The sequence below is a fragment of the Larus michahellis genome, chromosome 10 (genome assembly GCF_964199755.1).
Source record: "Larus michahellis chromosome 10, bLarMic1.1, whole genome shotgun sequence".
NCBI lineage: Eukaryota > Metazoa > Chordata > Aves > Charadriiformes > Laridae > Larus > Larus michahellis.
The window spans coordinates 15,989,814-16,013,634 of record NC_133905.1 but is presented as its reverse complement, the minus strand read 5'-3'; the positions used below and the strand labels follow the sequence as shown (position 1 = coordinate 16,013,634).

Genomic DNA, 23,821 nt, shown 5'->3' with positions numbered 1-23,821 from the left:
AGGGAATGAGAATACTGACAGCCAGAATAGAGTCTGCCTGATCGTGATTAGATGGGCTGTTATCTCACAGGAAAAGCTGGGGAACTGAATGCTACGCTGCATTCAGGTGCTATTAGTGGTCCTCCACGAGGCAGTTGGATAATCTCGGTGGCCTCCCCAGGGGCTTCAGCCCTTATCAGACACCCCCTTTCCTGTTCAGGTTGGCCAAGCCCCAGCTACGGTAAATGAGCACTTACTGCAGAGGACCTGCAGCGCATCTGGTTATTTACAAGATGGGCTTCATATTACAAATACACCTTTAATGTCAAGGGGAATTGAAGATGCTTTCTCTCTCTTGTGTCTGCGTCTTGCATTTCCAATATCTCGTGTAGTGGTGGGGGCTTGTATAGCAACAAGCTCGGCATCTCCCCAACCTGTGGGGCCCTTGGCCACGTTCAGCTTCTTTTTGCCCGAAGCCATTACCTTGGGCCTTCCAGGACCAGAAGTGAGTGCGTGAGTGCCTGTGCGAATGTGTTTGAACAGTCGCTTGGTGGTGACTAACGTGGAGAGATGATGGAAATTGTGTTTCTTCATAGGTGAAAGAGCCGAATGCGGAACAACCAGGTGAGCAGTTCCTTCCACTTCATCTGCTTTTGGGAAGGGCTTGCTGTGGCCGGCGGAGGGTGGCCATGGGAAAGGTGGTTTGCTTTGCTGCTGATAGAGCTTGGCGGGGTTCAGACTGAACCGTCCTCCAGCTGCCCTGTGCTGGCAGGCTCCCCACATCACTGCCCTGCTTCTCAGCTGCATTGCCTGGAGTGGGTTAATTAGGGTGATGACAAACAGGCCCTTGTTTTCGGTGCAGTGTAATTTCTAGCTGACTGGCTCTGGAGTGCCTGGAAGTGCTGTGTCAGCACGGTGCGGTGCCTCGTAGCGTAGCTGAGGTGGGGTTGTGTTCACACAGTGCAACACAAGGGTGTCCACCCACTCCCTGCCATCCTTCTTCATTTGAGGATTTTGATACATCCCCAGAAACCTCTCCCAGCGCTGGCGGCTCTGCCTAGGGTGCGGAGCAGGGCTGTATTGATGGACTTTCATCCCTCTGCAGCAGGAGATAGTGCTAGGGGTGAATGTGATGGGGAGGAGGCTTTGATCTGTGTCCAGTCCATAAAGCATCTCCACAGAGCTCTGGTGGCTTGCTAGGAGTGTGCCGGTTTTCTAACAGTAAGACACGGGCCAGCAAAGCCTCCAAATGTCTCCCCAGAACATGCACAGCCACTCTCTAGGTTATCTTTTTACAGCCCTGCTTCAGTGTTTAATAAAATTTGCAATACCAGCAAAAACCCCATTCCATGTTAGAAATGCTGGAGCAGATGGTGGGGCGCAGGCTGCCGTAGCAGAGGGCAGCGTGGTGGCAGGGAGCTCCGCTCCCTCACCTTCTGGCCGGAGGGGGACACTGCTGCCGGCGCCAGGCCCAGTGGCCGCAGGGCTGGGCACCTGCTGGGCTGCAGTGCAGGGCAGCCAGGTGCCATGAGAGGACAGAGGGACCTTCCCTGCCCCGCGCAGGCCGGGGAGCGGGGCTGCGTGGTGTGTCACGGCACTGACGTGCTCCAAGGTCGCTGCATCTCCCCGTGGGTCACAGCAGAGCTGCCCCGCAGCCCCCCGACGCCCCGGCTGCCCTGCACGGCCATGGGGGCTGCAGACACAGCCCTGAGGGGAGGTCCCTGCCCTGGGGGTGCCAGGCAGGGCGCTCTGCTGAGCACAACCTAATGACCAGGTGAAAATCACAGGGAGAGTTTGCGCTGGAGCACTCTGTGTGTCGGGAGCGGGTGCCCATGGAGCGGTGGTGTTGCAGGCCAAAACAATCACAGGAACGAATAACAGCCTCCTACACGAGGGATGATGGCACACCTCCCCGCTGCTTCTGTTGCTTTTGTTTCAGCAGTTGCTTTTACTTCACAAAGGAAAACAAACAAGAGACAATCTCCTCCTTGTGCGAGGCAGCGCAGGAAGCGTAGGCAGAACGACCTTCCCAGTGGCTGCAGGCGGAGGCCAGGCTGTGCGGCCACTCGTGCCAGCGCATCCCCGGGGACAGGAGGTGGCACGGCAGCCCAGGGCAGTGGGGCTCCAGCCTGCAGACTGGGCTGCTCGGCCCAGAGACAGGCGGGCAATTGTGTGGGCAGCAGTCACTTCTGCTCCTCAGGTACCAGAGGAAGCTGTGGGAGTGTAGAGTCAAACTGCTTAATTAAAGGCATCTGGTTAAGGAACCAGCGGATCACAACTGTCACCATCATAGCTCTGTGTAAATTGTACATGCCCATTTGACTCTGCTCTGTGAGAACTTTTGCGCGAAGGCTCCTAGCACTCGTTTTTGTTTGCAGTCATGATCTCTCCTCTGCCGACATCAATGTAGCCTGCGGGTAGAGGACAGATCAGAAATCCCTTAGAGGTTTTTTAAGCTATTTTTCTCCCTTTTCCAGATCTGGGCACTTGGGTTTTAATGTTCTTCATTAGCAGAAGAAGAAATCAAAATGTGAATAGCATTAATGAAAGCAGCCCTCCAAAGTCCTGATCACTGCACTAAAATAAGTCAGACGTTTCCGTGGCCCCACTTCCAGATGCAGTAGGTGTCTCTGACCCTTGCTGAAGTCAACAGGGGCTTCAAGGTCTGTTCCCGTGAGGGATGAGGACCCTCAGTCACTGGCTAGTGGGGGTAGGGTCACAGCCCCTCCTGATGCACGTGCCTACCTTTTCTGTTCTTGGAGAGGTGCTGGTGGGTTTGCTCGTGTGTGTTGACAGGGCTCATCTTTTTGTTTGGTGGTTTGAATCTCGGGAATGCCTGCCAGAAAGATGAAAGACCATTGACCTCCCTGTGAATGTCTCCCAAACAGAAGCTGGCTACAGAGAGGTGGACGTGGTCCCACTTTCCTCTTTCTGTCCATCTATGAGCACAATGAAGTCCATTTAGGAATAAACAGGAATACCTCTGTGTTTTCCAGGGGTAGCTGTGGTTTCTTTTGGATATATCAAGGAATCAGTTGAGCTCTTCAGCTGCTCTTGGTGCTTTTTCAGGCTGCCGTAGCGCTGAACTGGTGGAGGTAGGAGGCAGATGTTAAAAATCCTGCTGAGTACCAACACCTTTGTTTTACTTCTGAAATGTGATCCCTGGTACTAGTGCAAACATTGAGCAGCAGTTTTGATATTTGGCATCTCAGAGAGGGAGAATTGTGTCTGCAGATCGTGGGTACCAGGCAGTTGTGACCAGCTGTGTTTAGCAGCTTTATTACTCTCTGGCTTGAATGGGGTGAGTTCTGCAGGAAGAGCATTCCTGATCGCCCATTGTTCATTCAAGCTGTGGTTGTTGGTTTAGTTACTGCTCTGGCACTGTCTGAGTTCTGGAGATGACTGGTTTTTACAGTAGGAACTCGGTCTTTTCAGAAGGCCCATAGCAACAGCTCATTAGTTGCTGTACGTGACTGCAGCTGAGGTTAGAATCTGTCTGATAGGGAAATACTGGAAGATTATGGGGATGGAAAGTGATGGGTATGTTGGCTTATTGCTGTTAAGTGTTTCTATTATCAAGATTAGTTTGAAATTATTACTTAAATAGAGGCTGCAGGCTTGACCTTGACTTGAAATTGTGTGCAGCGTATTGTGAACAGCTCTTGTTTTGCTCTGGGCTGCCTACAGGTAGCTCTGCTGCCCACTTGGATGGACGCCAGCTGTGCCTGGGCTCAGCCTGGCCTCTGGGACCTGCAGAGGCGAGGCCATTGCGGCACCGGCTCCAAAATGAGTTAGCCAACTTAGTGCGAGGGAAGCCCGCCCCAGGCTGCTGGGAAGGGCTTTGCAGTAAGCAAAGGGCACGTCTTCTGGCGCTGCGGGCGCTGTGCGGGATGCTGGAGCCGCGTCCGTGGGGGGACACAGCTGGGGGGATGCTGAAGCGTGAGCGGCTGCAGAGTGCCTGGAGCTGCCTGTCAAGTCCTCACAGAGGGATTTTTCTGTTCGATTTATTTTTTATTCTCAGTCATAACCTTTGAGATCTCACCCTGTCATTGCATTTATGTTGGTGTTTTGTTGATTTCTTTTGTTCCATTTTCTCCCAGGCCCCCATGTCTTCCCCCTAAGCCACAGAAAATGAGGAGACCTAGGCCTCTCTCAGTCTATAATCATAAACTCTTTAACGGCAATATGGAAACGTTCATTAAGGTACTCACTGGCTGACAGTAAGAGTTTATGAACGCTGTGAATGTAATGGTGGCTTTCCTGTCCTAACCGCTGGCTGCTTTCCTTCCTCGGCGGGGTCTCTCTGGTCCGCCCTGCACCCAGTTGACGTGGCCAGTGCACGCTTTGCCTCGGTGACGATTTCTCTCCATCGCTGTCATTGCCCCTCATGTGTTCCTTACATTACCCATCCCATCACCACCCATGTGCCCCGGGGCAAGGGTAGCAGTGAGGACCCTCATGGCTGGTGGCCGTTGGCCATGCTGGCCGGCTGTGCGGTGCTGGGCGCTCCTGGCTGAGCATCCCCATCGTCCAGCGCTGCCTCCACCCGTCCTGGGAGGGAAGATCAGACAGCAGGGACAGCCCATCCCGGCACCTTCAAAGGATCAACAGATCCCCCTGCCTTCCCTTTTTCCACGCATTTTTGGTGGTCATCTTCCTCATGGCTGAGGGGGGAAGCAAAATAACTCAAAAGCTCCCAGAAAGTGTCTCCCAGTTGTAAGGACTGGCAGCCTTCAATTGAAATACTGTGCATATGGGTGGCTGCATGGGAGCGTAGCCGTGCTGCCCTCATCCTTAAACAAAATATATTAATAATAACCAGCCGGGCTGGCTTATCTCAGCACTGCTGCTGATGGCGGCTACCGCCCTCTCGTACGGCTCAGTACTTGCTGGCAGTCTGCAGGCCCTTCCGCACACGAAGAGGAGGGTTAACCCGCAGGGAGGATGGGCGAGAGCTGTGTCCCTGCGGAGCCCCGAGCCTCTCCTGAGGGGGACCGTCACCTCTGGGTGCACCAGGAGAGGTGTCACCACAGCTTGCACGCTGACTGCCACCCAGGCCGGCAGCCGGCCAGCGCCATGGGCTCAGCTTCCAGCGGTGGAGCAAAGTGATTCCTGAACGGCTGCTGAGCGGTCTCCTCCAAACCATCGCTGGTGACGCGCGGCGTGCATCCTTCACAAATGTGGGACGGAGTATTTTCCTCATGTAAGCTGGGGTGAGCTCAGATGAACTCAGTTAATACCAGTGCAATCCCCATGGAAGGGACTGCTGCTCATCCCAGGAAGTTACCCAGAAGGAGAGATTTGAGAAGAAAAATGAAGAGATGGGGATGTGGGATTTGTCCCCAAGGATACCTCCAGCTATCTGGCTGCTGATCCTCCGAAATCCAGCACTTTGCTCTTGCCTGGCTGTGGAAGGATTTCCAGAGGAAGCGATGCCGTTCCAGTTGCTCAGGGTGTTTAATCCTGCACTGAAGAAAGCTTTAGTGAAAATACTGTAGGAAGCAGTAATGACAAACTGTTGGATTTGGTAAACTAATAGGCATTGTCCGGCTACGATTTATTCTCTTAGGCTCCTTTAGTGCAACCATAAGCCTAAGGGCAGTGTTTATAAACAGTCCACTGTCACAAGTAATATACAGGCCCAGCTGACAAAGCCGGTAATCTCTTTAATACTTGCAATTATTCCTTACTCAAACTGATTTTTAAAAAAGCAGTGCTCATTAAAGTCCAGCCTGTTCAGCACTGTGGAGGAGGCATTAGCTGCAGTGCTCTGAGCGGAGGGGTGTCCTGCGCCTGCGGACCCCTCGGTACGGTGCTGCCGGGTTGTCCCCGAGGCCGTGGGAAACGTGCAGGGCTGCGGGCGGCTGCCGGTGCCCCCGTGCCGGGATGGCTCTCTGCACCTGGGCAGGGGTGGCCATGGCCCTGGGCAACTGTGGGTGCCACCGGTCCAGGGAGGGGAGAAATCCGAGAGGCTCTTTCTGCCGGCTGCCGAGGCTCAGGTGCAGTGTGCCGGACGGGGTTTGGGAGGGAGGGTGGACAGCCTGAAGGCCTGCGTTGGACCTTGCTAAGCTGCCATTGCATTTGAGCGTTCATGGCCTCCAAAAGAGATGCTTACCTCTAACTGAACTTATCCTTGCTTAATCTTTTCTTTTTTTCCCTGCTCTGCTGCTTTTTTGTGTTCTCAGAGGAAGGAGGAATGCACGAACGAGAAACCAGGTATTTACTGGAGGCCCGTCTACGAGACGGAGTAGATGAACCAGAGAGTTGCAACTGTGCTCTACTGGAAAAACAACCAAAGCCCCTAAGGAAAATAAATGTCCGATTAGGCAGTCAGGCACAGCTCACATTCCCCCTTGAGCTCCTTCCACAAGGGGCCTGGAGAGAAGCAGCTTTGGAACAAAACCAAAAACTCATTGCAGGTTCAGATACAGCCAGTTCCTTTCATATGCTGTGAGGTTTTGGGGTTTTTGTTTTAGCATCTGCTGACAATGGCTCTTTCTTCAGGTGGAAATGTTGTTGTAAGCTCTGTTACTGGAAGCTTATTTCATCAGACAGGTACAGCGCAAGTTTTATTTTGGCTCAGCATTACACCTTTGAAATGGGATAGCTGAGATCCTGTTGCATCAGTCCCCTGCCTCAGCCAGATAGCAGCCAGCAGTCTTTCACACGCTTTAGTGAGAGCTTGTTTTGTGCATAATGGACTGCACATAGTATACTCAGCACTTTTTGATGGCTTGATGTGTGTAACGCCTCCTTTTCTTGCCTGTCTTCTTACTAAACTCAATGGCACTGATTTTCAAATCTCTGTTTTTGCAGTCCTTAATGCATTTCCTGTGCTTTGGTATCAATAAACCAGTAATTTTTTACTTTTTCCTTTCCTTTCATGAAGGATTCAGGACAGGCTATTCCGCTTGTAGTAGAAAGCTGCATTCGCTACATCAATTTGTACGGTAAGTTGATTCCATAATATCAACAGAGGCTTTCTGCGAAGGAAATTAAGTACTGGTAGCCAGCAGCGAAATACAGTAGAGATGCCTGCAGCCCTTGCTACCTGGGCTCGGGTTGTAATTGCAGTGGGATTGACTGTAGCAGCATTGGATGACTGGCAAATATTTAGGTCTTGTCAGCACTTATTCCGATTAAACTGTTTGTTCGGGCCCCTGGCCAACGGGAGCTTTGATGTGCTTTGATGTGAGGAGTCTTGGTTGGAGAATGTGGGCAGCAATGAGTCGTAGCAGGCCGTCCCCTTCTTGCTCTGAGCCTTTCTGGGTGCATCGACTCCTCGTTTCTGCTGTTCTTTACCAGAAAGCACTGCGTAACAGTTATAGAAATCTTTTCTGTAATGTTCTTTTCCAGGCCTTCAGCAGCAGGGCATTTTCAGAGTCCCTGGCTCCCAGGTGGAAGTCAACGACATCAAGAATTCGTTTGAGAGAGGTGGGTGGCCAGGGTATGCAGGCCCAGCGGGACGCCGTGTCCCAGCAGAGCTGGCTGGGGGCAGTTGGTGTGTGCTGGGTGCCTTGGCCGTTGTGCAGAGCCTGTGCTAAAGGCCTTTCTGCTGCCAGCGTGTAGCAGTACTAGGTGTCTCAGTACTGTGTCTCCAGCAATAGCAGAGAGTCACTTAGCGAAAGAGTATATGAAAAGTAGGGGCAGGTGCAGAGGTCTCTTCCACAGTTTTAATTAAGAGTGTGAAAGGCTCAGATGAAAGCCATAAAATAGTTTGTTGGGGATCCATTTTGCTCCTTCTGCAGCAGTTTGTGAAGGGAGGAGCAGCTTTGCCACATGTAGCTGGTGGCAGTGTTGGCTGTGGAGTTGACAGTTATCCTGTGGAGAAAGTCACATCAAAGGTGTAAGCCTGGCGAGGCAGGGCAGAGCGGTCCTGCTGTCACCGGGTGACAGGGAATCTGTGAAAGGGACAGGCTGGATGCGGGTAATGGCCTCCATGGCATTAATCTTTGAGCAGCATTGGAAGGATCAGGGCGAAGGTGGCCAGGCCAAGGGATAAGGCAGTGGTGAGGTTGTCAAAGGCGGGAGGACTTGCACATCCAATTTAAGAGGAATTGGTATCCGAATCCCTTAGGTTTTGAAAGCCTTTTATAGATTTAAGTCAGTACAATGGTACCCAGAACTGTTCAGTCTATTCCAGAGGCATAATTGCATCCTCCAGCCGAGCCTGTCTTCTCAGGCCTTCACCCACCATCGTTTAGATCTGCTCAGCTCTCCGAGCTGTCGCCATAAATGCAAAAATGCACTGGGCTGGGGCTGTGAAGGAGGACCGATTGCTAACGTTTTCAGGAAAGGTTTGAAGTCTCCACAATGAACTGGGTTTTTGTAGGTAGGGCTATAGCACGTCTCAGCGTGATGCTGTGTAACAGAGTGCCTTCTTAAACTCTCCTCTTGCTGCAAAATGCATCGCATTACCATTGCACACACAGGAGGGGTTTCTGAGCTGTGGGAAATTCTGGGTTTCCACTGAGTTTGGGGAAAAACACTTGCTGTGCTAGTTTGACTTGACAGTAATGCTGGAAATAAAACCTCTTCTCTGGGCAGGTGAAGATCCCCTTGCTGATGATCAAAATGAACGTGACATTAATTCAGTGGCTGGAGTCTTGAAGCTGTATTTCCGTGGACTGGAAAACCCCCTCTTTCCTAAGGAAAGGTTTCAAGATTTGATATCTACTATAAGTAAGTACATGTGACAGCTCTTCTCAGAGAACAGGGTGGGACAAGAGAAGCAATAAACAGGGGGCAAGTACAGCTGAGTTTTGCAAATAGCAGCCTAGGCTGTAAGAAGGGCTATAGGTTGTTAGGAGAAGATGTTAAGAGTGTGTATTGGCAGCGCTGGAGGCGAGGGAGAGGTAAAACATCTTGCTGTGGCTCTTTTAAATTCTTCCTAGCATCACAAGGATCGCCAGAGAGCCATCTCCAAGCTTAGGCCAGTGGGCTGCACACACAGCAAGCCCACATACATGTTTGCGAGTTGCATGAAGGCCATTAGCTGCTTGAAGAGGGCCGGCTGCTGTCCTGCCCACGTGGAGCTCTGTGAGAGCGGCGGTTCCTGAGCCTGCCCATCACCTGCCATGCAGCCGTGGCACCGGGGACACAAAGGGGTTTTGCTGCTTTAGCTCAGTGTCTTCCACTAAACGTGAAGTGAAGGTCAGTAGCTCCTGGCTACTCAGAAAGCTTCTCCCACCCTTGAGTCTGCAGGCTTGGTTTCAACCTCTCTTGCTCAGCTGTTCTCCAGGTGTTTGCTGTGTGCATTTCCTGTCCCGAAGGAAACCAGAAAGTGCTCTGGGACATGAGCAGAGGTAGAAGCTGAGGGGTTTTAGTCACAAAGTGTCTGGGATTGATGTCAGGGAGAGCCTGGTTGCTTCTTGTTCTGTCCTGAACTCTCCTCCCGGCTCCACTTGTTCCCCTGCAACTGAAGAACCAGCTATCCCAGCTGGGGTTCATTTCTCTCAGTACCTTGTAGTGATGACATTTATTTATTGGCGAGTCATGGAAATTATTCCCCTGGGGGAAAGGAAGAAGATAGAATGAATTTGATGTTTCAGAGATGATGGAGGAGCGTGTTGTTCGCTTTGGCTACAGGATGACTTCATTGTACAGGAGCAGTGTCGGGGTGGTTTTGGGGGTTGGAGTGTCTGGGTCTGTGGGTAGCTTGAGGGAACTGGCTGGTGAACATGAGCTGAACTCCTTCGTTTGGCTTTCACTGCTCACGGCTCCTTCCCCCCTCCTCAGTGTTAGCGTGCATTAACTGCTGGAGATTTAGTGATGTCAAGAAAGACAGATGATATCTAGAGGGGAATGACGCAGGGATAGGCTTGTTCCAGGAGGAGGAGAAGAATGTGCTCCTGTGTTTCAAGAGCAGTGTTTGATACAGTAGCTTCAGGAGATTCACCGTTGCCTTTCAGTCTTGATGTGTAGAAGAGCGCAGCACACCTGTAACGCAGCACACAAAGAAGCTGGTTTTGCACCAGTTTCATGCCTGGACAGCAGCTTTAGCCAGCCTTGCAGCGCTCGCACCGCTGCCCTCCCCGAGGGGCAGAGTGGGGACCCTGGGAGGGGACAGTCCCCAGAGAAGGGGACGGGACCCTGGGAGGGGACAGTCCTTCGGGGCCAGGAAATGTGACTGTGTGCTTGCAGATAGGCTTGGCAACCATCCCTAATTAATGCCAATTTGCACAATTTATTAAGCTTTTGGGAGCTTTTTGTTGCAAACATCATCTGTTAATTTTCTGGATATTAGTCTCTTCTCTCTTTCTTTATTTTTTCTCTTTTTATCAAGAATCTTTCTTTTCCTCATCTTTTCTTTCTTTCCCTGCTGCTGTTGCTACCTTCCGATTAGGGAAAGACAGATTGATTCTATGATAGATTTTAAATGAATTAAAATGCCTTGTTCCCAACAAAATTCTGACCTTAAACGCACGTAAGTGTAGGCTGTCTAATAGATGTCCCAAGCTGAGCAGATTGGAGAAGCCTCCCTCCTTTGAGAACCAGGGCTCAGTAAAATGCCACCCTTGCTGCAGGATGTTCCGTCTCATCTTGTGATTACAGCGGAAAGGTTAAACGCAGCCGAGCAGTTTGGGCTCTCCTCCGCAGTGCCTCACAAAGCTACTGTGATTGCCCGTGCCCTGGGTAAGGTTTTCCGAGCGAGGGTTTTGGGGCAGGTGCTGCTGCGCGTGTCGCCTGGCCCCCGAGCCCCGGGAAGCTGTGAAGCTGCATCTTTCCCCGGTGTGCTGGGAAGCCAGGCTGGGGAAAGGCTGCTTTTTCCTTTTGCCTTAAGGGCACTGAGAATTTACATGGAAGCGCTTCCCAAATCCACGTGAGAAATGGATGGATAGAAAAGGCACTTTGTTTGCAAAGGTTCATTCAGGGGGGTGCCTGTATTGTCAAGTGATTGATGATTACTCCATTAATTCCTCTGAATTACAGGCGCTTGAAACATTTCTGTGAAGTGAAAAAAGGCAAGTGCTTCAAGACAATTTGTTCCTCTGGGTTTCAGAACAGATATCTACTGTTGTAGGGTTTGATCCAGTTCTTATTTATTTGATTTAAAAAAAAAAAGTCCTCTTAAATAAAACCAAACTGAAGAAGTGGGGAACCCAGTAAGCAATAACAGGGGATAAACACATTCCTCAAAAATTTCCAAAATTAAATTTTTATAAAGATTTCCATCTTTGGACTGAAGCCAAATTTTGCTTAGAATTTTTGATCAAATTGCAGACCAGATACATGTGGTCAGTGAATTTTATTACAATTAGCAAATGTCAAAGTTTGATCCAGCATAATAAAGTAAGCATCTCTGCGCTCATGGGGCTTATTCTGTGAGGCTGAGTGCTCGCAGGAAAGCTTCGGTAATCTTTGCTTTCTGTAAAATAAAAGCCACAGGATTAACTACCTCCATAATACACTGAGCAGATACTAGCTTTGAAAAAAGAGTAGCTGCGGGGGCTGGACTGTGCTGCGGTGCTGTGGGGCGGCGCTGAGCCCCCCGGCGGGGCGGTGCGGGGGGCTCCGGCAGCTCTGCAGGCGAAGGTGGGGGCTGCATCAGCGTCGCCCTGGGGCAGGGCTGCGGGGGGCCGTGCGGGGGTCCCCGGGTGGGCTGGCACCGAAAGCAGACAGCTCTAAGCCACCCTCCTTCCTGCAGAAGGAAACCATTTTCCGATAGCAGCTATGGGGTTTGTGCGCTGCGATGGAGAGAAGAGAATCTTAAAGTGCTGACGCAGAACTGGTTCAGCTGAAAGTCCCACTCAGACCAGTGGGAGACTGGAGCAGAAGGGCTCAGAAGGCCCCGATGGTTAACCCGTAAGAGTAACGTGAATAAAAACCTCATTTTAAAATCTGGACTAGAAAACCAAGCAGTACCCCATGTCCCAGTACTGTATTGACTCCATTCCCAGTACTCTACTTTTGAGAAGTAGAGTAGTTGTTGAGGAACGAACTCAATAATGCATAAACAGTTATCTTAAAACTAAAACGTCTTTATTTGGTGTTTATACTGAATCTGAACATACATATGAATTCACCAGTGGAAGAGCACTGAGCCCGATTCTCTGCTTGCACCTTAGTGCCAAACCAGTGGATCAAATCTGGAAACAGGCTGTTGTTTTCCGTGCATGGTGGGCTACTAGATCTGGAACAAGTCCTTCTGGTGCCATGTTGTCTGGTCCTGAGAAGGTTTAAAGATGTGCTTTCTATCCCTGTGTTCCAGAAATCGAGAACCCCACCGAGAGAGTGCACCAGATCCAGCAAATCATCGTCACTCTGCCTCGGGCTGTCATCGTGGTCATGAGATATCTTTTTGCTTTCCTTAATCAGTAAGTCTTTTTTTTCCTCTTTCACTGAGTTTCTCTCTGCCCTCCTTTTTTTCAGGGCTTCCCTGTCTTTGTTGCATGAGTCCTCTTTGGTATTGCCATGGAGAGTTGTATTCTGCGCCCTCTCAGCCTTGCCTCGCCGTGGCTGTGTGTTCAGGGAAGATGTAGAGCTCAGTGATAGTTGCTTTTTTGGGCGGTGGGGGTTTGCTGGTGGGAGGCTTTTCTGAGCAAATGGGGAAAGTCGGTACCACACCTCCCTAACGCTTGTGCTTGCAGCTTGTCGCAGTACAGCGATGAGAACATGATGGATCCCTACAACCTGGCCATCTGCTTCGGGCCCACTCTGATGCACATTCCAGATGGGCAGGATCCGGTGTCCTGCCAAGCCCATGTCAATGAGGTCATCAAAACCATCATCATTAACCACGAGGGCATCTTCCCCAGCCACAGAGAGCTGGAAGGACCCGTCTACGAGAAGTGCATGACGGGAGGGGAGGAGTACTGGTAAGGAGCGGGACAGGACTCCGTTGGTTGCAGAACTTAAAGCCAGGTCCCCTTGGTAAGGTTGTCTTCTGGCACTCTGCGCTGAGAGCGAACCTGGAAGAAAAGGCAGAGCTTTGGCTTGATTCCTGTAGACAGAGTTGACCTCAGCCCACAGGAGTGTGGGAGGAGGGATCTCGGGAGCAGATCCCTGAGCGGATGGGGAGTGAGGAGAGCTCTGGGGAAGGTCAGACTTCATGTCCAGGGCAGCCAAGCACTGGGGTGAATTTGCCCCTCTGCAGAAGGGGCATGCCTTCTTGCTTTTATTCCTGTCAAATGTTAAGAATTAGATGTGCAAGTGATATATATTTGATATGCTTGCGCTGTTTTACACTGGTTAAGACTCTTACTTCCTATCAGGCTGTCTGCGTGGTTCTTAGTTTTAAATACCTCCGTGAAACTAAGAGGATTTTGCACATCTAACCAATTAGTCTCCATGCCAGTTTTGCTTTTCATTTCAGCCTTGCTGGTGAAAACAGAGGCAGTTCACTGAGTTTTTCTTTCCATGTTTCTCATGCTGACTCAGCACTATAAACCTCAGTAAAATCTTCAGGAGAAAATGGTATCCAATATGAGTATTAATATTTATAAAAAAATCTTTTAGCTGCAGTTCACATAACTATGTTCAGAGCAAACCAGAAATTCAGGTCAATTCTAACCAAATTCCTCCTAGGCTGGATGTTTTGAGTAAAGTCCCATAGTTCCATCATAATTTGCTATTTTGATGAAATTCCGTAGCCCAGAGTTAATCTGAACGTTCCAGTTCCTTTTGTTTTGTCAGCATTAGAAGGCAGATGAGTTTGCATTAGCAGGGACGGGCTCAGCCATGTGTGACTGCATCGCATCGCGTCTTCTGCTGCAGATTTCATCCTATTAGTACATCCAGGGTAGGAAAACTCCATAAACAAATTCCCACATTAAAAGCGTAAGTGATGTTACACATTAGTCTGGAGGATGCTGGAATTCTAAACCAACATTCAGATCTGAGTTTTAAGAAACCACTATTTATAACAGCCTTGAATTGATTTTCGTGCAAGTTTAATACAATTCTGAGACCTAATCTTCCCTGATGCTGATCACCTGCCATCATCCTTACTGATGCAAGCAGAGAATAAAATGCTAAAACTCATTGTGAATGAGTATGTGGAACGTTTTAACTTGCTATCACTTTATTATATTTGTTTTGCTAAATATGAATAAGATGCCCAAGCAACAGAACATAATGTTCTGGGCCTGAAGACCGTGGCGTGAGTGACTGCTGTTCTCAAAGCAAGTTCAGAGACCTGATGTGATTTTAAATGACCATCTCACTCCTACAAAAACTAAAACCATAATTCTTTCAAGTGTCACTGGGGCCAGAATTTCCCTCAACAACTTATTTTGCTAAGTGCCTTGGGAACAGAAATCTCATTCTTTCTTTGAAGGTATGGTGTATTTTATTTCAGTGACAGCCCGCACAGCGAGCCAGGCACCATTGATGAAGTTGACCATGACAACGGCACGGAGCCACACACCAGTGACGAAGGTGAGCAGCAGAAAACGGGGTCTGTGTTAGAAGAGCTGTGGATGCTGGAAAGCAGTGTGCACTTTGCCCCTCATCAGATCAGAGGCTGGATTAGTCTCTGGCACTTCAGTTGGGGTCGACGTTTTTGTGTGCTTAGTAATGAGTATGCATATTAATAAACATTACGTATAGATTTTCCCCATAGGGTGTGCGTGGACCTTTGCAGTGGTCTGACTCCATAGCGGGACACAGGGGTTGGTTTTTTGGAGCTGTTCTATGAGATTCCATTAATCCCACATATGACTTTTTTTTTCCCTTCTCCTTGTCATCTGTGCTTACATGCAGCTGTGCAATGGTGAGGACATGCTGTGTGAAACGGCTCACAAAACCAGGAGGGGAGACGGGGGGTGACGTGGGGGAGACCAGCTCTGTTCACTCGGGGCCCTCGGACGCATTGCGGGGAGAACAGTAAAGGTTGGGGGCCCTCTGAAGTGCGGGCTTCATTTTGCTGTGGATCATCCCCTGTTGAGCAGAAATTAAATGCCCTGTATTCGAGCGAGCTGCAGCCTGGTTTCCTGCAGCCGGTTCTGTTTCCTTTGGTGAGGAAGTACCTGCCTGCGCATTCCTGCTCCTGCTGCCCGTGGAGCTGCCCGGCTGCAGCGGGCGAAGCAGGATGTGTTGTGAGCCTGGAGCGCGCGGAGGGGTGCAGCCGGGTGTGAATCCGTGAATCCCTCGCAACTGGGTGTGTCATCAGCGTTTTCTAATGCTCTGAAGGAGGCTTGGGTCCAGCGCTTTGCAAGCTCCTGTCTGCCTGCGCTTCCGTGTAAACCAGCTCGGAGTTTCACATACAGGCTCTTAGTAAAAGCGTCAACGCTCAGGGTGATCACAAAGAGCATGGAAACGGGGGCGCTGGCAGAGCTGGGCAAAGAAGCGTGTTCGCTCCAGGACGCGGTACCAACACAGGAGGAAGCGCTGGGCTTCCCGCGCCCCCGAGGCACTGGCAGCACAGCCATGGGGCGAGCCCGGGAGACCCTGCTGGCACTGCGGAGGGGCCGCGAACCTCCAGCCCACACCACCGTTTAGTGGCAGGACTTTGCTGCGTTGGAAGGGTGCTGGGCAGCCAAATGCCTCTTCTGCTTTCCTGGTGGCCGATATTCCCTTGGATGTGTCCTGCCCCAACAAATGCTGACGCCTTCCGTGGCAGGAGGGCTAGCCCGGGTGGCTGGCACCCATGGGGAGGAGGGGAAGGGCGCAGCTGGGCCAGACAGCTCAGGACCTGCTTTCAGCTACAAACAGGAGCCGACAGGACAAGAAGATGAAGGAGAGCAAGCTGACATTTAGCCAATTTTATGCTTCGATGGTCACATTAATAGCTCTGATTGGAGTTTCCGGGTGATTAACTGTGGTGCAAGTGTGGAGAAGAAGAGCAGCTTTATTTTGTGAATGTACATATTCCTTCTTCCCCCCTCCCTTGCTCTGCACACCCTCCCTGCTGCGAAACTCAACGTTTCATAAGGGCTGTGAGACCCCTCCTGGTTGCCTCCCCTGCTACGTTTCCTCCAGAGCATTCCCTGTTGACCTGCCGCGCTGCTCCCCAGCACCCTGCCGCTCCTGTTGCTGTGGGTGTGTATTTTAAACTGGGGAGAGTTGTTGTGTTAAAGTGACCTGTCCTGTCCCACGTGAGGTGGGGAATGAATGGGGCAGGGGTCTGAGGCAGCATCTCCCATGTCCTCCTCCGGTATCTCCTCCTCTGTGTGGGTTTTGTCGCTGAACAGAGTGAGAGGTCGCATCCTGCTTGCTGCTGATGCTGAGCCTGCGGTTAGTGAGGAGGCAGATGGAGCAGAGCAAGTTTCCATGTTTTAATGAGAATGTGACAGAGCTGGAGGAACTGGGCTGATTTGCCCTGTTTAGCTTTGTCATCGCCCATCTGCCAGTCTCCAGGTGGGGTTTAAAACGATTGGTTGTCTCAATCAAGGTACATTAACTGCTGGCTTGCTGGCTGTGGTAGTGGCTAGAGGTAGCTGGGTGGTGCAGCCTGCGTTTTCACCCGTCTGGGAGCGAGTGAGGTGGAGTGCAGGTTGCTCCTGCCCTTGCAGAGAAACGCTGTCGCTGCTTTGCAGTCCCTCCCGCGGGTTCTCTGGGATTCAGTGCTCCCAGCTGGAAACAGATTTGCAGAAGAGCTGGGCTCCTCCACAGGCTCCCCAGTGCCAACTGGGCTCCTCTCTGGGTGCACATCCCGCTCTGGTGCCCTTGGCCAGGGGCTCAGAGGTTCCTGGTGTGCTCACGACTGCCCAAAGTGAAGTCCTGCCTCAGCCCTCTTGAATTGGCAGGCCCTGAGCTCCCAGTTTGTGAATCCCTGGTATTTGGTAGAGCTTAAACTAGAGAAAGTGGAGAAGCGGTGAGCCAGAGTGCTGGAAGGTCTGCAGATACGGGGGTGTGATGCAGAGCAGCTGCCTGGCCAGAGCCGGTGTCATCGTTTCTATGGGGATCCCCAAAGGGGGATTCGTTCCTCATCAATAATTCAGACCAAACTGTCTCCAGGATAAGGAAAGGAAGAGAAGGTAAGCGGGGCTTTGATCACAGTGTCTGACACAGCTTGACAAGATCCCAGTCTGGAGGATAATGGGGTTCTGTAACTGAAGAAATCACTTTATAGGTAGAAAATGGGAGTGTGGGTGGCGATGAGATATGCACACAGGGAGATTTCAACTACTCCCCATCTGGTTTGTAGCTTTTTGTAATTGCTGGTAGTTGTGAGTCTGTGAGAAATTCCAGGAAGGCTGGAAGAACAAAAAGAATTGATCGGTCTAAAAATAGGATGGTTTGTACTCAGTGTAAGATACTCGCAGGAAGCTAGGGCAGCATTAGTGCTGTTCTGATGAGATGCCTCTTTCTAGGATTTATTGTGCTCTTGTGACTGTTGAACTGAGCTTTTCTCTGTCTGTGCTTCTCTCCTTTGCAGAAGTGGAGCAGATTGAAGCCATAGCAAAGTTTGACTACATCGGACGGTCTCCACGGGAGCTCTCCTTTAAGAAGGGGGCCTCGCTGCTCCTGTACCATCGAGCATCAGAAGACTGGTGGGAAGGGAGACATAATGGTGTGGATGGCCTCATACCCCACCAGTACATTGTGGTGCAAGACATGTGAGTAAAGTGGCATGTGTTGATCTAGGTTGTTAAAATCACATACTGACATGAGGTCCATTATTTAGACACCTAAAATTAGGTGGCCAGATTTTCCCTGGTTTAGTGACTTTGGTGAGAAATCTGGATCTGTTCATATATCCCTCTCCGTTTATTGCCTCAGATTGTTTCTCATTCAAGCTGGTAAAGCCAAGCACTAAATAGCGTACCTCAGTGTGCCTGAGCCCCGTCTGTCATTGATCGCTCGAAGTGGCATGACCGAGGCTTAATGTTGGCCTTGCCTGCTGTGTATGTTGACCTGGCATTGTTCAGTGCCACCTGGCCTGCAGGCAGATCCCAAGGTCCTTCGCAAATGACACTTCTGTTACAAGCACTGTCACTGTACCTGGATTCGTTGACATGGCAGCTACAGCGCAGGGGGATATGGAAACCTGACATTCGCTTTTTCCAAGCTCTGGGTACTGTCTGAAGTGGTGGCTTTGGTCCAAGCCTTTGTTGACAAAGTCTGGAGGTGCTGGAGTGGTGACGTTCAGGTCCACGCAGTGGCTGGGCCCTAGCCGCTCCCTGGGGCAGAGCCCTGGTACTGACGGGGTCTCCTTTCCCTAGGGATGATGCGTTCTCCGACAGCCTGAGCCAGAAGGCGGACAGCGAGGCAAGCAGTGGACCGCTGCTGGACGATAAGGCCTCCTCCAAGAACGACATCCAGTCCCCGACGGATCATATTGTGGACTATGGCTTTGGGGGAGTAATGGGCCGGTAGGGAAACTCTTGTTTTTCTATGAACACAGAGGTGGTCGCTGTCACGTGTGGGGAGAGTCAGCGTGTGGTGTAGGGCAAGACAGAAGGGAAGGCTCCAGTAGGCACTGCAGAACAATGCGAGCGTGGAGGGGTATTTCATATGCATTGCTAATGTAGATCTGAAGTAAAGAAGGTACAATGCTGTCCCTTTCCTGGCACTGGCTAAAATGTCTGTCTTCCTCTTGCTTTAGTCTTCTGGAGCTGAGAGGCTGGAGTTTGGTTTGATCTGAACTCTCAGAGCTGAGCAATTGTCTTACAGCATGCAACCAGACGCTTTTGATCTGACGGACGGTGACATAGTCTTGTGATGGATTCTTTGCAGAGTGAGATTGAGGTCTGACGGTGCAGCTATCCCTCGCCGTCGAAGCGGGGGGGACACCCACAGCCCGCCCCGAGGGATGGGTCCTGGCATAGACACTCCTCCTCGAGCAGCGGCCTGCCCTAGCAGCCCCCACAAAATACCTCTTAACAGGGGCAGGATTGAGAGTCCCGAAAAGCGCAGAATGGCGACATTCGGCAGTGCAGGCAGCATCAATTTCCCAGACAGGAAGGCCTTGTCTGATGGCCACCCGCTGAGATCGACCTGTGGATCGACTAGACACAGTAGTCTCGGAGATCAGAAATCTCTAGAAGCAGAAGCGCTTGCTGAGGTAAGAGGGTTGTGAAGTGGCTCTCGGTCCCCAGGGATCGAGAGGATAAAAGAAAAGTCACTGGGGTAGCGCCGCAGAGCCCCTTCCATCTCAACGCACTTCAGAATTACAGCGCTGTTGTAGCTGCAATGGTTTAAAGGTAAAAATGATCAGCCAACAGCTTGACTGCTTTTCCAACTGTATCAGTTGGTCTAATAAAAGATACTGCCTCCTTCCACAAACCTTGTTTCTTCAAAACAATAGACAGAAATGTTCGATCCACCACTGAAATGCGCTGGCAGCTCTTGCCTCCCACAGGGAGGGAAGCGCATTATCTTCATCTGATGCTCCATAAGGAGCTTAAGAGGAGAAAACTGGATTTGCCAAATCAGAATTTGACTGATGCTCAGTGTTTGGAGAAAAGTGCTTCACGTTTGCTACTGGCTGTTTGTAGCTAGGACCTCAGCATGTTAGCCTGATCCCACTATGGTGCCTCCAGCCATGCAATATCATCAGCATCACACTAGGCCATCGGTTCCACGGCGCTCATGAAATTCACGTTACCTCCAGCATAGCCTGCAGGTCTCCTCTCCCTACCGCTGGCAAGAGGCCCCCAGCCAGGTACCAGTCAGGTTACACCAAACCTGTTAACACCTGGGAGAACGGTCCCTCCATGGAGGAGGCTGCGCAGTTCTCCAGCCTCTCAGGGACCACCTGGTTCAGGCACGGTCCCCACGGATCTGTGAATGGCCACAGTTGGGCTGTTGCAGGGCCTGGGGGCTGGCAGCACTGTGGACAGGCAGTTCCACATCCCCTATGTCAGCAGCTCCCCGGCGGTTTGCGGTTTCCCCCCCCTGCAGCGGGAGCAGAGCTGTGGGGCGGTGGGTGATGCCCAGGCGGAGGGTGCAGCTGCTGGGGACGCCGCTGCCCACCGCCTGGCAGCAGCCTGTGTGCCACAGGGTTTGGCAGGCTGTTACGTGTCCACTCAGCTGCTTTCAGTGGGGTAATTAATGATTGCAGAAAGGAAGAACTCTTACTGTCCTGTTTGCTTTTCCACCAGCCACGCTCCTTGTTCTCTTGCTCTGCAGCACGCTACCCAGCTTCTCTGTCCATCAAGAGCTTGCGTTTGGTGTCATCAATTTACAAAGTTATGGTCGTAGCGCAGCACGTGCCCTGAGCGATGGCTCCCACTGGGCACCACGTCGGCCTCGGGTCGGCGTGACAGCGTGCACAAAGCCCCCAGGCTGGGCTGGTGGCCGTAGGTGGCACCCTAGGGCCACGTTCCCCAGGTGCGGTGCAGGGCTGGGGGGTCTGGGACCCTCCGGTGGGACGGGTGAATGGTGAGGATGGAGATGATATGCACAATTTTCTTGGCTTTTGGGGCTTTGGGTTGTTTTTTTAAACCTTGGAAAAGATTCTCACTCAGCTGATGTAAATAAATACTTGCCTTGAAGTCTTGTAGGACTGCTGGACGTGGTAGTCCTGAGGCTTAGCTCTGGGAGAATATTTTCATTCATTATCTGAACCACTTAATAGAATTAATTGGAGCTAACTTGATAATTATTTCCCTTCTGCTGATCCTCTGAATGTTATCTGAGGCTCACCAAGCGTTTTATAAAGTCCTTATAAAATTAAGGACTTGTCTACACAAGGACAGCAAGGAGAGTCAACTAGAGGTACTTTTTAAACGATTGACTCAGTTCCCTTAAATCGCTTTTTAGATGGTCTCTTCCTGAGTTAGTGGCCTTAATTCAGTTAAGGCGGATTTAAGTGAAGCCAAACTAGGGCCTCTCTGTTTCTGAATGAGATGATCAGCGCTGCAGTTGTAGGCAATTTAGCTAATTTCCTTTAAATGGGTACTTTCAGTCAACCAGGGGGTTCACCCTCTGGAGGATCTCCTTGGACGGACCAGTGGAGGCCATGCCCAGAATCATAGAATCATAGAATTGTTGAGGTTGGAAGGGACCTTTAAGATCATCAAGTCCAACCTTTAGCCTACCCTGACAAGAGCCACTTCTAAACCGTGTCCCTCAGTGCCCCATCTACCCTTTTTTTAAACACCTCCAGAGATGGTGAATCCACCACCTCCCTGGGCAGCCTATTCCAATGTTTAATAACCCTTTCAGTGAAAAAATGTCTCCTAATATCTAATCTAAACCTCCCCTGACGTAACTTGAACCCGTTTCCCCTCGTCCTATCACTTGTCACCAGGGAGAAGAGGTCAGCCCCCATCTCTCTACAACCTCCTTTCAGGTAGTTGTAGAGGGTGATAAGGTCTCCCCTCAGCCTCCTCTTCTCCAGGCTAAACAGCCCCAGCTCCCTCAGTCGTTCTTCATAAGGTTTGTCCTCCAGGCCCCTCACCAGCTTTGTAGCCCTTCTCTGGACACGCTCCAACACCTCAATGTCCCTCTTGTAGCGAGGGGCCCAAAACTGAACGCAGTACTCGAGGTGGGGCCTCACCAGTGCCGAGTACAGGGGGATGATCACTTCCCTAGTCCGGCTCACCACACTGTTCCTGATACAGGCTAGGATGCTGTTGGCCTTCTTGGCCACCTGGGCACACTGCTGGCTCATATTCAGCCGGCTGTCAACCAACACCCCCAGGTCCTTTTCTGCTGGGCTGCTTTCAAGCCACTCTGCCCCAATCCTGTAGCGCTGCATGGGGTTGTTGTGACCCAAGTGCAGGACCCGGCATTTGGCCTTATTGAACCTCGTACCATTGGTCTCAGCCCATCGGTCCAGCCTGTCCAGATCCCTCTGCAGAGCCAACCTACCCTCAAGCAGATCAACACGCCCGCCCAGTTTAGTGTCATCTGCGAACTTACTGAGGGTGCATTCAATCCCTTCATCCAGATCATTGATAAAGATATTAAAGAGAACCGGCCCCAGCACTGAGCCCTGGGGGACACCACTTGTGACTGGACACCAACTGGATTTAACTCCATTTACCACCACTCTCTGGGCACGGCCGTCCAGCCAGTTTTTTACCCAGCGAAGAGTACACCTGTCCAGGCCATGAGCAGCCAGTTTCTCCAGGAGAATGCTGTGGGAAGACCTGACCTGACCCAAGGCGGGGGGGTGGTGAGGGTTGGGGCCGGTCTCACCTGGGCTGCCTCCCCGCACGCAGGGAGAGGCCTTGTTGCTGCCTCTCTTCTATTTATGGAGAGCTGCCATCGTGCTGCTCCCTCCGAACACATCCCTGTGCGTTTCTGTCCCCACACCTGCCATTGCCCTGTAGGCACAGGGAAGCAGAGGTCCCATTCATCTGATGGAGGCTGCAGGGCAACTGATTTTGGAGAAACCAGCCGCAGTGCTGGGGGAGGGTGTGGAGATGCCTTGTCCCGTTGGAGCTGTGGACAGGCTGGTGGTCACCCCATCACGCGTGGTCACTCCATCACGCGTGGTGCTCAGGGTTTGCTCCCTTTGGAGCTGGCAACCAAACTCCTGTTCACTTGGGAGATGTGGAGCGCCTTTGTGTGGCCAGAGTTTGGGCTTTACATCTTCTCCTAAAGCTCCCTCTTTGCCTGGAGGCTCTGTCTTATGTCAGAGACACCTCCCCCTCCCCCCAGACACACATGCCAGGGTGGGGAGACCCTCTCCACAGAGTGGGATGCAGGAGAGTGGGGCAGTGCCATGGCATGGTGCTGACATTCCTTTTTGGTGGTGTTCGCAGGACATCGAGAAGACCATGAGCACAGCGCTGAACGAGCTGCGGGAGCTGGAGAGGCAGAACACGGCCAAGCAGGCCCCCGACGTGGTCCTGGACACGCTGGAGCCCATGAAGAACCCCCCGATGGGCGCTGCCAACTCAGAGCCCGCCAGCCCCCTCCACACCATCCTGATCCGGGACCCCGACGCTGCCATGCGGCGCAGCAGCAGCTCCACCACCGAGATGATGACCACCTTCAAGCCGGCCCTCTCGGCCCGGCTGGCCGGGGCTCAGCTGCGGCCCCCACCCATGCGGCCGGTGCGGCCGGTGGTGCAGCACCGCTCCAGCAGCAGCAGCAGCTCGGGGGTGGGCAGCCCTGCCGTCACCCCCACCGAGAAGCTCTTCCCCAGCAGCTCGGCGGATAAATCGGGCACCATGTAGGCTGGGGCGCCTGGGTGGCGGGAGCGGGGCCAGCAGCTCGGCACAGCCTCGCTCGGCCAAGTGGGAAGCCAAAACCCTGCTCAAGAGGAAGCTCTCCAAACGGGGAACACGTGCGTAGCCGAGGCCTGATGGTTGCTTGTACATACATGTGTGTGTGTGTGTATGTACATACGTGTGCACACACACCCCCATCCATGCAGAAACACTCCCCAAGCTTGCAGTCCTGTGGCAGGAGGAGACGGCGGGTCTACGTGTTGGCACTGGAGAATACACACTATATGTAGAAGTATATATTAAAAAACAAAAAAGTGTACAGAATTCGGTGACTTTTTTAAAAAAGTAGATTTACCTCAGAAACTGGCTCTGAAATGTCCTCTCTAGAGACGTTGGGTTGATTTGGGTTTTTTTCCAGGCTATTTGTGTGCGTGTGTGTGCGTGGAGGTACGTAGCAGCTGTGCGTCGAGCAATACAAGGCCAATCCTGGAGTTTATTTTCTGCGCCTCTTGGCATTTGGAAAAAAAAAAAAAAAAAAAGGGAGCAGGAGGAAGATACAGTGGGTTTGGTTCACTGCTGGCCAACAGAGAAGAGCTGGAAGTTTGTAACTGCCAGCGTGTGCCAGGCCGGCTGGAGTGTCTGTGCAGGCTGGACCCCAAGACGCCCCGGCCAGCGACTCCCGGTGGGAGCCGGGACAGAAGAGGAGGCAGCTCCATCGGCTCCTGGGGAGGATGTGGCTGCTGCAGCGGAGCACAGCCCTGCCTGCGCCGTGGGGTCTGCAGAACTCGCATTTGCTTGAAGATTTCAGAGTGAACAAGGACTAACAACAA

The 23,821-nt window shown here is 51.7% G+C and overlaps 1 protein-coding gene across 3 annotated transcripts in view; it reads left to right on the top strand.

Annotated features, from left to right (window-relative positions):
- Positions 1-23,511, top strand: part of SRGAP3 (SLIT-ROBO Rho GTPase activating protein 3) — a 119,930-nt gene extending 96,419 nt beyond the window's left edge. The window contains exons 11-22 of one of the 3 annotated variants that reach the window (XM_074602431.1): positions 576-603; positions 6,165-6,195; positions 6,869-6,929; positions 7,336-7,413; positions 8,527-8,661; positions 12,191-12,296; positions 12,570-12,797; positions 14,279-14,358; positions 17,300-17,480; positions 18,087-18,236; positions 18,601-18,928; positions 22,581-23,511. In XM_074602431.1, coding sequence (XP_074458532.1) covers positions 576-603; positions 6,165-6,195; positions 6,869-6,929; positions 7,336-7,413; positions 8,527-8,661; positions 12,191-12,296; positions 12,570-12,797; positions 14,279-14,358; positions 17,300-17,480; positions 18,087-18,236; positions 18,601-18,928; positions 22,581-22,997 — 1,823 coding nt within the window. In that variant the 3' untranslated portion in view covers positions 22,998-23,511. Of the gene's footprint in view, positions 1-575; positions 604-4,079; positions 4,183-6,164; positions 6,196-6,868; positions 6,930-7,335; positions 7,414-8,526; positions 8,662-12,190; positions 12,297-12,569; positions 12,798-14,278; positions 14,359-17,299; positions 17,481-18,086; positions 18,237-18,600; positions 18,929-22,580 lie in introns of all 3 variants that reach the window. The other 2 variants (XM_074602430.1, XM_074602432.1) reach the window with 2 other exon arrangements.
- Positions 23,512-23,821: the final 310 nt, after the last annotated feature.